The sequence below is a fragment of the Lynx rufus genome, unplaced genomic scaffold, assembly GCF_022079265.1.
Source record: "Lynx rufus isolate CCGP_SWC_20201006 ecotype Redwood Valley unplaced genomic scaffold, mLynRuf1.p SCAF_2, whole genome shotgun sequence".
Classification (NCBI taxonomy): domain Eukaryota; kingdom Metazoa; phylum Chordata; class Mammalia; order Carnivora; family Felidae; genus Lynx; species Lynx rufus.
In genome coordinates, this window is record NW_025814834.1 from 177975378 (window position 1) to 177990566 (window position 15189).

General features: G+C 41.8%; 1 protein-coding gene across 1 annotated transcript in view; it reads left to right on the top strand.

The window, feature by feature from the left end:
- USP24 (ubiquitin specific peptidase 24) overlaps positions 1-15189 on the top strand; it is a 140406-nt gene that overhangs the window by 36952 nt on the left and 88265 nt on the right. The window contains exons 6-12 of the mRNA XM_047085710.1: positions 4894-4929; positions 5268-5333; positions 9472-9537; positions 11998-12072; positions 12657-12815; positions 13515-13629; positions 13837-13940. Coding sequence (XP_046941666.1) covers positions 4894-4929; positions 5268-5333; positions 9472-9537; positions 11998-12072; positions 12657-12815; positions 13515-13629; positions 13837-13940 — 621 coding nt within the window. The remainder of the gene's footprint in view (positions 1-4893; positions 4930-5267; positions 5334-9471; positions 9538-11997; positions 12073-12656; positions 12816-13514; positions 13630-13836; positions 13941-15189) is intronic.

Genomic DNA, 15189 nt, shown 5'->3' on the forward strand with positions numbered 1-15189 from the left:
GCTTACAGCATAGTGGAGGAGATGGGAAAACAACATATTACAGGACCATAGGCAGTAGGTGCACTTGTAATAATATGGCCTGCACGAGGGAGTGGTCCCGTCTCGCAGAGCCAGGCAGTCCCCAGAGGGGAGGAGGAGGTGACAGCTGAGCACAGAGGGCAGTGAGGAGACACTGCAGCATTTGACCCCCACAAAAACTGTGAGTGAGGTACTACTTTTAACCCCGTTTCATGGATGAGAAACTGAGGCACATAGAGGTTGAGTCCTTGTCCAAGTCTGTAAACCTAGTAGTCATGGGAAGAACCCATGTAATCTAGCCTTCTAGTCTGCATTCTTTAGCTACGTGCAGTCTTACTTCCCGAAGTATGAAAATCTGATCCTCAGCTTTGTTGTGAAGATTAAAGGGCAAGTGTATACAAAACACTAAGCACGGGCCTCCCCTGTAGCAAGTGCCCAGCAGAAGGTCATTCTCTTCCCCTCAGCTTAACATGCGTGACATCTGGGGCCCAGAAAGGTCCAGTCTGTTCATATCCTCCCGTTATTGCAAAGGAGTTTCTCTCCTGCAGAGGCCCTTGCTCATCCCCTTTCCTCTTGCCTTCTGAGGCATTTTCCTCCTCAGGTTTTCTATCCTTTGTTTGGCATCCTGAGTCTTTTCCTCTCTGTTGGATCACTCCCATTGTATACAATGTGCTCTAGTATTTTCCATCTTTTTTTTTTTTTTAAGTTGAGAAATGCAGACCGTGCGTGTGTGTGTGTGTGTGTGTGTGTGTGAGGGAGAGAGAGAGAGAGCGAGAGAGCGTACGTGCATGCAGGGGAAGGGGAGGGGCAGAGAGAGAGAAAGAGAGAATCCCAAGCAGGCTCCACGCTCAGCACAGAGCCTGACGCAGGGCTCGATCTCAGGACCCTGGGATCATGATGTGAGCCAAAATCAATAGTTGGATGCTTAACCAACTGAGCCATCCTGGTGCCCCACAGTATTTCCTGTCTTTAACAATTCTGCCTTTGATCCCGCATCCCTGTCTAGCTTCAGCACGGTTCTCCGTCTCCTCCATACCCTTACCAGAGAAGATTCCACGTTCTCCTTTCCCAGTTATTTTACTGGTTATCCAAAACTTTAACTTAATGAAACAAAACCAAAATTTCATTAATATCTTTGTGTTCCTCTGAGCAGTACCTAGACCTTGGAATGTTTCGTGTGCTCGCTTCCCACCTGATGGACTTAGTCTCCGAGAGTCCCTCGAGCATGCGGCATCCTAGTCCTTTCCCGCCTTGCTTTATGCTCAACTAGGTGTCAGCATTGTTATTTGATATGGTGTTTTGACTTGGCCACGTTTAGGCGTTCTCTCTTTGTGTACTATTCCTTCTCTATCTCTTCCATTGGGATAATTTTTCTTCTGCCTGCCTACTAATATGTCCTTTAGTAAGTGTCCATTGGTGATTACGTCTTTGTTTTTGATGGCCTGAACTTAACGTTAATCCCCCACACCTTAATGTTTTCCCTGGGTTTTAAATTCTAGATTGTTACACTTTCAGAATATCAGAGATACCCTGTCAGTGTCTCCTGGCTTTGATTATTGCTGTTGACAAGTTGCTGTTTGATCTGACTGTTGTTCCTTTGTAAGAAATCCACCTCTCCCCCCATGGCTGCTTTTGGAGATCTCCTGTTTTGCTTTGATGTTTGGCAGTTTGACTCTCCTGTGACTGACTGTGGTATTCATATTATTTTGCATCAGAAACATCGGGCGTCTGCATCTAAGGATTAATATCTTGTATCAGTTTTGGAAAATTCTCAGCCACTATCTTCTTAAATAATGCCTCTCCTCCATTAATCAGTCTCTCCTTCAGAACTTCAGTTGGATACATGTTAAGCCGTCCCTCCTGTCCTCCATGTCCCTTAACCTCTGCTGTTTCCCATCTTTCTGTGTCCTTGTGCTCTGACAGGGTGTGATCATTTTTTTCAGCTCTGCTCTAGTTCACTAATTTTGTTTCTGCTTGTGTCAGTTACGCTGTTTAACCTGTTCATTAAAAGTCTTCAATTTCGTTACTTTTCTTCATTTATGTAAATTCTATTTGGTTCTCATTTGTTTTGTCATTTTTTACCATCTCATGTTCTAAACACGTATTTTCGTTCTCCTGTGTGTTTGTCCTGTGTCTGATATCTACAAGTCTGATTCAGCTGGCTCTGGCTAACTTTAACTTGTTTTGTATCTGTATGTATATACACAGAAAAAAAAATTTACACTTGTTTGTGTTTGTTTTTCTGTGAAGTCCTGTTTCTTGGAATTTAATCTGGGAGGATGGTTTGAGGCCTGGAGTGAGGGAAAGTTCCTTCCTCCAAGGAGGATTTACTTACTTCTTCCAGGTGCCTGGAACCACTACAGTCTGGGGCCACTCTAGAATAAATTCTCAGCTTACGGTATTTCAGACCGTGAAATCAGCGTGAATTTGAGAAGTGAAGCCGTATGAGGGCAGTTCAGTGGCCACAGATTCTTAGAGAATTTTTTTTCTCCCCTGCATCCAGTACCAGAGTGCACGTAGGCAGGCTTCCCTGTTGCTCTCCCTTTCTCCAGGTAAGTTCTTTCAGCCCACCTTACCCTGAGGCTGTAGCCCTTTGAGCTCCAGTTTTAAGTGACTACCTCCTCTTAGTCTCCCAGCCCCCACCTTGGCTTTGGGTCCTGTTTCTCAGGCACCGTAGGGCTGTGAAAATGGAGGCAGGAGGTCACCAGGGTTCCACAGATGCCTGCACGGTGAAGGCTAGCCTCAGAGTCTGCTTACCTCACACGATTTCTGCTTTCTCTTTGTGTTCAGCCTCTGAGCACTTTGTGCCAACTCAGCTATGTGTGTTGAAAGATTTTTTTTTAAATGTTTTCATCCTTCAGAGAGGTGTTTAGGGCAACTAGACAAAAGTCTCCATTAACTCTTCAGACTGTGCCAGTCTGCCTTCTTTTTCTGCCGCTCCACTGAAACCACCCTCGGTAAGGCACCAGCAGCTTCTAAGTTTCCAGATCCCAAGGAAACGTCTCTTAACACCACCCACAGCAGTGGTCACCATCAGTTTGTCCCTCTCCGAAATCGGTTCGTCTGGCAGTCTCTTGCTACCTCCTAAGTCACTTTGCCTTTCTTGATTCCTTGCTTTCTGTCCAGCTTTAATCCAGAGCTGCCCTCTCTTTGTCCACTATTCTTTCCCCCAAGAACTGTCTTTCTTCTCATGGAAGCAAATGCAGTCTTTGTGCTGATGGCCCTTCGGTTTGTATCTCTGTGGCCCAAACCTCTCCTCTGAGCACACCATACTTGACGAGCCAACCATTCCTTTTGGTCGCCACACAGATGCCTCCAACTTAGTGTGCTTGAAATGGAACTTCCTTTTGTCTCGCCAGCCTTCCTTCTTCTCCCTCTCTGTAAACCACATCACCATCTACCTAGGTGCTCAAGCCAAAAGCATAGGAGTCGGCCACGATTTATCCCTTTTCTTACAACCCATAAGCAACCATAAACATGTCCTTTGAATTCATCTTGAAGGTGTCTTCAGTTGCCTTCTCTCTGCCTCCACTGCTGCCATCCTACCCCCCCCCGACACCATCCCGTCTAATCTAGTTACCGCATTAGTCCTCCAGCTGCTATCTCTCCCTCCACTCTCATTTATCTGGCCCATTCCATCCTCCACACAACTGCAAGACTGGTCGTCGTAAAGCATGAAATGCATCGCTTCTGGCTTAAGCACTTTTGTTGCTTTCCTTCCAGCCGCAGCCTGCAAGTTTCTGCATGGTCTGCACTCTGCCCGTCTCCACAGCTCTACCTGTGCCGCTCCTCCCGACTTGCTGTGTCCCCGCGGGGTGGTGGGGGAAGTCCCCTCAGTTACTCTTGACTGCCTTCCCCAAACAGGACCTTTGCCATTTTGGCCTCTCTGCCTGGACTATTTGAGTGGCTAAATCGGTCTCATCCTGTAGGATCCAGCTTGAAGACCACCTCTTCAGAGAGGGTTTCCATGACCACCACTCTGAGCAAAGGAGGCTCCTTCTGTCATTTGAAGACCTTTTTGTGTTTTTTCCTTTTGTGGGACTTAGCACAGTGTGAATCCTGTTAGGTATGTGTTGGTTTGCTTGTTTCTGTTGAAGCTGCTTCAATATGAGCTCTGTGAAAGCAGGTACCACATCTCTTCCTAGTCACTGTTCCCCAAATATTATTCAGCCCCCAGAGCAGTGAATGCTTAGAAAAAGAAAGGAAGGAAGAAAAGAGGAGAAAAGAAAGCACTTGCTCCAGGGCACCAATTAGTGGGACAACAGGGGCTAAAATTTAACCTTTTTATTCCTGATTTGCTCCTCTTTAGTAATAATTCTTGATTTCTAAAATGTAATTTTCCTAGAGAATTTGACTCAAGTTACCCTGTACCTTGGAGAGCTTAAACAGCTGACGTCAACTACCCAGAAATGCAAGAATGCTCCATACTGTAGCAGTGGCATCCAAGTACAGACGTGCAGGCTCCTAAAATTATATACAAATGTCAGAGACTCACATTAAGAAACATGTAGAAAAGCCTTTTGAAATATTTTTCAAATCTTAATATTTTCTTCTCCCAACTCTTCGCTTAGGTTAAAAAGAAATCTATGGTAGGGGCGCCTGGGAGGCTCAGTCAGTTGAGTGTCCGACTTCAGCTCAGGTTATGATCTCGCAGTCTGTGGGTTCAAGCCACGCGTCGGGCTCTGTGCTGACAGCTCAGAGCCTGGAGTCTGCTTTGGATTCTGTGTCTCCCTCTCTCTCTGCCCTCCCCTGCTCATGCTCTGTCTCTCTCTGTCTCAAAAATTAAAAAACAAAAAACAAAAAACAAAAAACATCTATGGGCCCATGGGGAAGTTCTCATATCACCAGCTCAATTTCTATTTTCTTTTCTCATAGGAGCCTCACGGATGGGTTGTGGATTTGGTAAATAAGGTATATAACTTTTATTAATATGGTCGTATTTTCCTTCTTTTAATGAAATTGCTTAGAGTTTGGTATTTTAGGTAAATGACAGCTAGAAAGAACAATAAGAATGTTTTTCAGTTCCTCCTCTTCTTTATCATATGCTGTTTATACAGATGAGCACCAGCGTCAGGATTTAGCACATCCCCTGCAGTGTATCGCAGGAGCAATAGAATTATCTTTGTGATGGCTTTCTCTAGATCAGTATTACAGAGCACATTGGCAGAGTAGAATGGTAGCCTTTGTGTCTTGTTTAAATTATTAACGTACAGCATTTTAAAATTAATTTGTGCCCTTTCTCTTCTCAGTTTGGAGAATTAGGCGGATTTGCAGCAATCCAAGCCAAGCTTCATTCGGAAGATATAGAACTTGGGGTAAGTTAAACCAGTCTGTGTGCCCATAGCAGAAGTTCGCTTTATTCGGGCTGGTATGTTACCCAGGGGACGTGGTCTGGACACAGTCAATGAAACGTTACAGTGTTAAGTTATCTCTGCAGGAGCGGTTTCAGTGGCTCTGATAAAGGAATGTTTGCTCCTAATCATAACCAAATTTCAGTGTAGGGTATTTGCTTCCCCCCCCCCCATTTCCCTTTGCTTTTGGCATTTGCCTCCTAATTTGTGATGGTTGTGTGAAATCATCTTGCTTTTTAAGGACAGTTGCTGTATGTGGCAAAGATATGTGTACATACAGTATTATGACTCCATTACATCAGAAAGTCTTCCCTGGTGCCAGGCACAACAAAATATTTCATTTTAAGGTTGGTAGGAAGTTTTTTGTATTGTAGGACTCCTAGATAACAAGGGCTGTCACAGGAGCTTAGAATCCTCCCTCAGAATCAGTACATCCTCTTTTTATATGGGACTTCATTTTCTCAAAGACATTTAACCTTATGGTAAGGGGAATAACTTAATCTTTTATTTTTCACAGAGGGCTGACTTGTTTGTAACTAGGAGTATTTTATTCTGTCTTCTGGTTGATCACTTAACTGCTCGTTATGTACTTGGCCACATGTAGGACACTGTGCTAGCTACCGTGATGTACTGAGAACAGAAGGTGATGGGGTAAAGTCATTCGTTGCCCCTGAGTGACGTAGGATTGTGCTTAGAGCAGCGCTTGCTCCTGCGGAACCGCGACTAATCAGCTAACTTGCTTGGTCCGTCTTTGAGGGAGGGAAGTAACATCCAGGAGAGAGTCTGATGGTATGCTTGGTAATAAACTGACCCTTTCTTGCCACCCACTGTTTATCCTGAAAGATTAAGTGTCTGCCAAGCCTTCTGCTGACACTGACCAGGGAGTGTCTTCTCCCTTCCCTGAATGTTAACTAGGCTGTTTGGCCGTCATTTTGATCCCCATTGAGTGGACCAAGCATGTTAGAAGTGACTACTGATCTGGAAAATAATGGGTAATGATTTAAGAAGCAAAACCGTTTATGGGGCGCATCCGACTTTGGCTCAGGTCATGATCTCGTGGTTTGTGAGTTCGAGCCCCGTGTGGGGCTCTGTGCTGACAGCTCAGAGCCCGGAGCCTGCTTCAGATTCTGTGTCCCCCCTGTCTCTCCGCCCCACCCCTGCTTGTGCTCTCTGTCTTTCAGAAATGAATAAACATAAATTTTTTTTTTTTAAAAAAGCAAAACCATTTAAAACCAAAAACCTTTTCAGATACAGGGTTTTATCCAATTTACTTATTTCTCAAAAACTGGCTGAATAGGTCATTGGTCATATTAGAGATTAGCTTCGGGGTGCCTGAGTGGCTCAGTCAGTTAATCATCTGACTCTTGATTTTGGCTGAGGTCACATTCTCACCGTTTGTGGGTTCGAGCCATGCGTCAGGCTACATGCTAACAGTGCAGAGCCTGCATGAGATTCTCTCTCTCTGCCTCTCCTCACCGTGTGCATGCATGCTCTCTCTCTTTTTTTTCTCTCTCTCAAAATAAATAAATTTTTTAAAAAAAGAAATTGCTTCATATTTTTAAAATGTTAAAATACTAATTTCTGGCAGAGTTAATGTATTTAAAAAAAAAACACAGAGCAGTCCAAGTTTCTACCCTACTTGGAAGAAAATTGGCTTAAAGGTAGATACATAGGAATCTGGACTTACCCTCATTATTATTAAATATCTTGAGGTTAAAGAGTCCTCCAAGATTTTTCCCTTAGGTCAGACCATTTTTCAAACAACCGTGTTGTTTGCTGCAGTTGGTAGAGAATTATATTGCTTAGTTGTATTTGAGATGATGATGAAATTCAGGCATAGGAGAAAGAGATTCCAAAGATTAGGGCTCTGATTTTATCAAACAAGGATTAAAATTTCACAATAAATGCTGCTTCCTGAGCAGTTAAGGTGACTGTGTCCTAGAATAAATATAGGCCACTGAGTACAAGTAAATGCATTCATTTTACATTTACATTTATATTTATATATTTTTGAATTTGAAAAATACTGTGAAAAAGCAACGTTCACAATTGATCAGTTAAAAATACCTGTACAGGGACCCCCCGAGTGGCTCAGTTGGTTGTGCATCCGACTTCACCTCAGGTCATGATCTCACGGTTCATGAGTTCAAGCCCCACATCAGGCTCTGCTCACAGCTCGGAGCCGGGAGCCTGCTTCAGATTCTTTGTCTCCCTCTCTCTCTGCCGCTTCCCCCGCTTGCTCTCACTTTTTCTCTCTCAAAAATAAGCGTTAAAAAAAATTTTTTTTAATTACCTGTACAAAGTAAGGAATGGAAGGTGCCTGTCCTCCATCGCCCCAAGCCCCCACACCTCTACCATCTTCCTAGGTAATAGCTACCCATTTGACTCCTAGCATTTCTGACTTTTGCCTAAATTTATGTGGAATATACCTGTATACGTTCTTTCCTGCTTTCTCTTTCTTTAAGGCTGAATTGTAATCAAGCTATATGTAGTAGCATATTTTCATTTAACGTTATATCACGGACATCTTTCCAGATCCGTGCTGTCCTTGATTTTAATGGCTGTAATGTGTTTCTGCAACTGTTGTACCATGATGCTGTCACTTATTCGTGGGCACCATGTAAATATGTAAATTTGTCTTTATGTGCATATGGTAACATTTCTGAAGGACAAATTCCTAGAAAATGTAATTTTTAATATAATTCATAGTAATAAATCTCTTTCCAAAAAAGAGATTTATTTGGACCAGTCTGTACTCCCATAAACTCGTTTCCTATTTCTCTCGTTAGTATTGAATATTTTCCACCTTTAATTTTTTCATTATAATTGACAAAAATAGTATTTTGTTATTTAATTTGCAATACTCTCATTTCCTGTGAATTTGAGCATCTCATCATGTGATTATTGGCTGTTTACATTTCTTCTATAAATTGACATCATTATTTAGGTTTCTTTGGGGTTTTCTTGTTAACTTTCAGGAATTCTTTTTATGTTCAGCATATCAATGCCATGCCCATTTTATCTATCTGTAAATTTTTTCTCCCAGTCTTTTGCTTCTCTTTTTATTTTTATTGATAGTGTCTTTTGCTAACAGGAGCTTCCACATTTTATAAAAATTCCCCATTTTTTCTTTAATGGCTTTAAGAGTTTTCTAACTTGCTTAGGGAATATTCTCCCATCTCAAAGTTATAAAAATACCTGTTTTATTTTATACTTTTACAGTTTTATTTTTTATACTTGGTTCTTGAATTCATTTAGAATTTATTTTTATATATTACATAAGATAGAGATCCAGTTTAATTTTCTTCCAAATAGGTAACTGATTGTCATCAGATCCTCTAATGACTAATCCCTGATTTCTCTCCTATTTCGACGTATTGGCTCAGTCACATGTCACAGCCCCACGTGTACGCGGGTGTGTTCCTTCTGTTGGTTTGTTCGTTCTTTCCCATTTCTATACTATTGCTGCACAGCTTTCCTTCCTGGTAGTACCAGTCTGCCCCACGTCCTTCTTCTCTCAGATCTCCTTGATCGCTCTCGTATTTCTGCCCTTTGAATATAATCAACATGCCAGGTTGTCCTGCAGAAATCCCCCAGAGATTGTGTTTGGAATTGTGTTAAACGTATAGGTCCCTGTGTGGAGAATTACAGTGCTGGTTCTTTCCGTTCGGGAACATGGCATCTGCTGGTTTATCTGGGCCTTCCCTTACGCGTTTCAGTAAAGTTTTATAATTTCCTCCACGGGAGACTTCAGTGGTTTGTTGAAGGCACATTTCACTCCTTCGCCTACTATCCCCTTCTTTTTCAAATAAAAACTGTTAGTATTCTACAATGTAAGTTTTAAAAGTCTTTCATCCAGTCCTCCAAAGAAGTTTTATTGGCATTATTATGATTTAAATTCTATTAAATTTCTGTAACAATGTAAATGGATTGACGTCTTGTTACCAGTTCTTCCCGTCTGGGGGGTGTGGTTTGTCTGGTCATTCATTCGGGACTTGATCTGGTCACCATTTCAGATTGTCCCTGAAAGGGACGTGTTTAATGCTGAAAGGAAAAACACCCTCTCACACTGATGTCTGACCTTCACTGTCGTTGTTTTCAGGCGGTCTCAGCATTGGTGCAGCCCTTGGGGGTGTGTGCGGAGTACCTCAATTCCTCGGTGGTTCAGGTAAGACAGGCCACTTTACATTTGCTTCAGTAGGTGACCTAACACATACAGACAGTAATAATTACCTTTTTATCGGTTGGTCAGAATTGTGCCCTATTTCTTTTCTTTGTTCAGATTAGCTATTCTTCTAATAAAAATACTCTCAGAAAATAACGAAAAAATGGTTAATAATTCAAGGTAGAGGAGACTTCTAATATTTAAAAAGATGATTTACCTTTTCAGTTTATCATTTTATCAAATAGAATTTATATATGATTACATGTATTTTTGTTTCCTTATCTGTAAAATAGTCGACATATATCCCAGCCCCCTTCCCAGGATTGTTTAAGGATTCAGTGCCATTATGTATTAAATGAGATCAGTGTTGAACAACCCACTGGGCTTCCTTGCTAGCTAAGTCACTGCTGAATAACAGCTTAACAGCACATCTTGTCTGATCTCCCGTCCCTGCAGGTTGTAAGTCAACAGGCCATCAAGTAGTCAGAGCTGTGCATGTCAGTTTTCTAGTGCTTAAGGCCTATTATACTTTCTTGTTTCCTTTCCATCTCAGTTGACAGGTTTTACTGAATAAAGTGTCACTTTGAAATACCTTCATTTTTTATTTTCTTTGTAAATAGGTCTGTGAAACCTGTAACTTTCCCAGAGATTTTTTTTTAAATCACTATAAATGGCTTTGAAAGCATAGAGTCCTTTGGGAGCAGTGTTTTTGTATGCACTGTTCCTTCTTGCTAATATCTCGTTTTAACAAGGGAGATACGATTTTGTTAGTAGGTGCAGGAAATTTCTACCATTTCTAAGTGTTAAATGCTTTCTTTAAATGTCAGAGTAATCCTGCAAGATTTTTACATGAAATCAGATGGTGGGCTATTTATGTATTCCTTCATTCTGGATATTGAGCTCATTAGAAACATTTTATGTTCTTTCACCTTATTAAACATATAATCATTAATTTTATAGTTGAAACACTAAGATATGAGGCAAAATTATTTGACTTTTTAATAATTTAATAATAAATACTAATAATTTAATAATTGGCTTTTTAATCATCAGGGCCAGGATTGGATTTTTAAATGCTCTCTACCCATGCATTGCCTTGTGGAAAGAGATTTAGCATAAATGTTCTAGCTTCTAATTAATATTAAATTCTTTAGAAATTCTAAGTTTTAGAGATGCCTGGGTGGCTCAGTTGGTTAAGCGTCCAGCCTTGAGTCAGGTCACGATCTCACGGTTCATGGGTTCGAGCCTTACGTCAGGCTCTGTGCTGACAGCTCAGAGCCTGGAGCCTGCTTCGGATTCTGTGTCTCCCTCTCTCTCTCTGCCCCTCCCTCCCTCCCTTGTTCTCTGTCTCTCTCTCTCTGTCTCTCTCTCAAAAATGAATAAAGACTAAAAAAAATTAACAAAGAAATTCTAAGTTTTAGATAAATAAGCACAGTAGACTTCAAAAAGAGTAAAAAGTATTGAATTTCCAACCAAAGCATATTTAATTGCTTCAAATTAGCCAACCTTCGATTTACTCAGCAATATATTCATGCTCTGAATTTATTCTCATACCATGTTCACATCGTATTACCTGATGCAAATTAACAACGGTCTCTACCACTTGCCCCTTGTATGCTTTGGAAGACATACGTAACATCTGTGTTTTGGCCTTCTTGTCTATCAAATGGTGATCATGCCCTTTGAGCTGCAGTGAGAAGTGAGCCGGGGGGTGCCACTGACGAGAACAGCACTGCTTGCCTCCTACCCTAGCAGCCCCCAGTCTTCCCCAGACAGGGGACGCAAGCGTAGAGGAAGAAATCCCAGTTGGATAATCGCCTGGTGTCATTTTAATTCTTTGCTAATGTCTTCTTGGCTTTGACAGCCATATGCTGTCTATCTTCTCTTGTCACCAGAGAAGTTTTTAAAAATTATTTTACTTAGTTGGAAGTGAGCATTTAGACCTAGCTAATATTTTCCTCCTCCTCATGTAATATTTAGAGTTAGTTATCTGATTTGCTACCAACCCCGAGCGATGTGTTGTAGGAGTCTTGTCTGTAGGCCTCATTTATATCAGCACACAAAAATAGTGCATATCACAGCATTTTTTTTTTCGTGGTCTGTGCTTATATGCAGTTGTTAAAATCAAACACCAAATATTTACTTTATTACAGAAATAATACCTACTCATGCTTCATGTTTTAAAAGTTAGTTTATGTGTCTTTGGTTGCTCTTTGAAAGGACCCTTCTGAGATAGTGATGACAGGGCTTGCACCCATGTGGTATTAAAGGAGCTGGGCCATGGAGTCGGGTACGGCCTACTTGGGATGGTAGGAGCTAGCTAGCTATGGGGCTCTTGGCACTAGAATTGAGATCCTTCCGTTGCACTCTGTCCTTTGTTAAGTGTGAATGAAGAAGTGTCTGCTCTCTAGTTCTGGGGCAGAATCCGGAGTCTTTATTAACCGCAGCACATCTTTTCTGCAGCCGATGCTAGACCCAGTCATCCTTACTGCGATCCAGGATGTACGGAGCGTGGAGGAAAAGGACCTCAAAGATAAGGTAAATCCTGTCTCCAGACAGGTAGGCCCCAGAGCCTGTTAGTCCTCAAAGCACAGCCGGGACTCGGGGCAGGGTTCACACGCCATTGTTCTTTGGATTCTGGTCATATACAACTCACATCAAGTTCATTGTACATTTTCTAACCAAGAAACGCTTTTTGTAAAGCATCAGTATTCTGAAGCACCAGGTTGGCATGAAATCAATAGAGTGATTATAGGGTTCTCAGCAAGTGATACCGTTCAGAATTTTACTAACGTGTTGATTTAGAGAGTATTCTAATAGGTATAGCATTGAAGAAGCTTTTAAATAATTCAGTACTACAAGCTTGTCCAAAGTTGTTTAAAGTAATTTTAGCATTTAAGTTTAACAGTCTTTATGTTGTTGACCTTGAAATTCTCACAGGATCCTTCCCTTTGCTCACCTGTGTGCTAACTTTTGTTTAGAAGCAAACTAGTTAATTGACCATATGGAGTATGGGATACCACCCACCATTGCTGTTGAAAATGTCCCGTACTCCCGTGTCTGAACTGGGAGCAGAACGTTCTCATGGCTCCTTTTCTGTTTGTGTGTGCTTTGAATAAAAGAGATTGGTTAGCATCCCCGAGCTCTTGTCTGCCATCAAGTTACTCTGCATGCGCTTCCAGCCGGATTTGGTGACCGTGGTGGATGACCTTCGATTAGACATCCTGCTGCGCATGCTGAAGTCGCCACATTTTAGCGCTAAAATGAATTCCCTCAAAGAAGTAAGTTTTGTATTTGTTTGTAGAAGACTTAAAGCACAGACGCTTTAAGTTCTGCCAGAACTTGCGGTCATTAATATCAGAATGTTGAGAAATGAAGCAGAATAATTTCTTGTAATCATACAAAAAAGAGGTACCAGCGATTATATATAAAATGGTATCTGTGTTCGTAATTGTTAATGCGATCTTTCTACATGTGTTACATTCAAAATTCATTCTCTGAAATATTTGGAAATATTTAGTGTTTTTGTGAAATTGCCCAGAGAGTGCCCTTGTTGGCTCCACATTCTTTTTTTTTTTTTTAATATTTTTATTTATTTTTGAGAAAGAGAGAGAGCACGAGTGGGGGAAGGGCAGAGAGAGAGAGAGAGAGAGACACAATTCAAAGCAGGCTCCAGGCTCTGAGCTGTCAGTACAGAGCCCCATGTGGGGCTCGAACTCATGAACTATGAGATCTATGACCTGAGCTGAAGTCAGATGCTCAACTGACTGAGCCAGCCAGGTGCCCCGGCTCCTTTTAAAGAGACATCAGGAATAAGTAGTCTGTTAACTTATTACAGTAACTGGCCTTTGATACATTTTGGCTAATTATCAGACCACATTGCAACACTGTAAAAGTCACAGGGTATGTATACATATATATGAAGATTGTGATTGTGCATATTTGTGCTGGATTCTGTCACAATAATCCTGTCTTCTTAGGTAACCAAACTAATAGAAGATAGCACTTTATCCAAATCTGTGAAGAATGCTATAGATACAGACAGATTGTTAGATTGGCTGGTTGAAAACTCAGTTCTGTCCATTGCACTGGAAGGTAAGTTGCTTTTTAAAAACATATATTTCTTAACACATAGTTGTAAGTGATGTATTTTTATATCAAAGAAAGGTGTGAAAATGTTGTTTTGACTGTATTAGCCTTTAAATCTGGTAGCGAGTTAATATTGCTTTGAATTAATAGAATCGTATTTAGAAAGTCAATGTTCACTGAATCTGTCTGCCTCTTGGGTGTTTCTTCCCTTAGGCAACATAGACCAAGCACAATACTGTGATCGTATAAAGGGGATTATTGAACTCTTGGGCAGTAAATTGTCTTTAGATGAACTTACTAAAATTTGGAAGATACAGGTAAGTTGATCAGAACTATTTTTGCCTTTTTCTGACATTTCTGTCAGAAGGAGAGGGAAGGAGAGTGGTGAACAAGCAGGGAAATGGATCTTGTATCCTGCTTTAGTCAAAGCGGAGCTGCTCCAATCTGTTTTGCAGTTCAGGGCTTCTGCTAAGATTGCATATGTGCAAAAGGATTGCACTACCCAGAAGATGTAAAACTACCCAGCTAGTCTAGTCTTCTCATGTCTCAGATTGAAAAAAATGAAAAGCTTTACCACAGGCCACACAGCAGTTAGGAGTTACATGTCTTTTGTCTGTCAGTGTCCTGTTCTTTTCACTGCGTTTGCTTATCTATGTTCATGGATAGGTGTTTCCTGTTCAGTTCTGTTAAATGAGGATGAAAGTAACACTGAGTTTACAGACCTCAGCTTACCAGGACCCTCAGCAGCTGTGACAGAATCAGCCACACCCTTCATTTTCTTTTTCCTTCGCTCTGTTAATATCCATTTGGCTCATTTTCCTCCCACTTTTCTGGCACCCTCTTCAAGTCTCCTTTACTAACTTATTCTCTTCTACTTTGTAAATGTCAGTTTCTTTCAAGCCTTAGTCCTTGGCCCTTTCCTCAGTGTATAATCTTCCATTAGGCAGTTTCCTCCACTCCTGTGGCTTTGACTGCTTTTGGATGCTGCTGACTCTCAGAATTCTGTCCCTAATCCATACCTCTTCTTGGCCCTCCAGTGCAGTGTATGTAAATGTATATATAACTCTTGTGCCTTCATGCATGCCATCTTGTAGGCATCTCAAGTCCAGTATGTCAGTACCTAATCCTTTTTCGGTCTGTTTCAGTAATGGTGTTAGCCTTCATCTAGTTGCCCAGCCAGAAGGAGGCCCGGAGCTCACCTCGACTGTACCCTCTTAGACACTGTATCAGTCAGAACCTGGTCAGGAAACAGAAGCCTTGCTAGGTGTCTCAGAGGGAACTGGATACTGGGGGTTGTTGACAAAGGTGTTGCTAGGGGGGAAGAGCAAAAGAGAGAAGCAGGAATGCTGGGGGAGCGGAATGGGGAAAGGGCATACAAAGTGCAAGGAAAGGAATCTGCTTTTGGAGATGCTTTCGCTGCAAATGCCGGGGTTGCCCATGAGCCTGGCACCCCCAGCAGGGCTCCTGGAAGCCCGTGCTGCCACCAGGGCCAGCACCTGCGTCCAGTCCCTGAGCACAGAGCAGTGCCTCTTTCTTCCCCCTGCCTTCTCATCTCCCCGCAGTGCC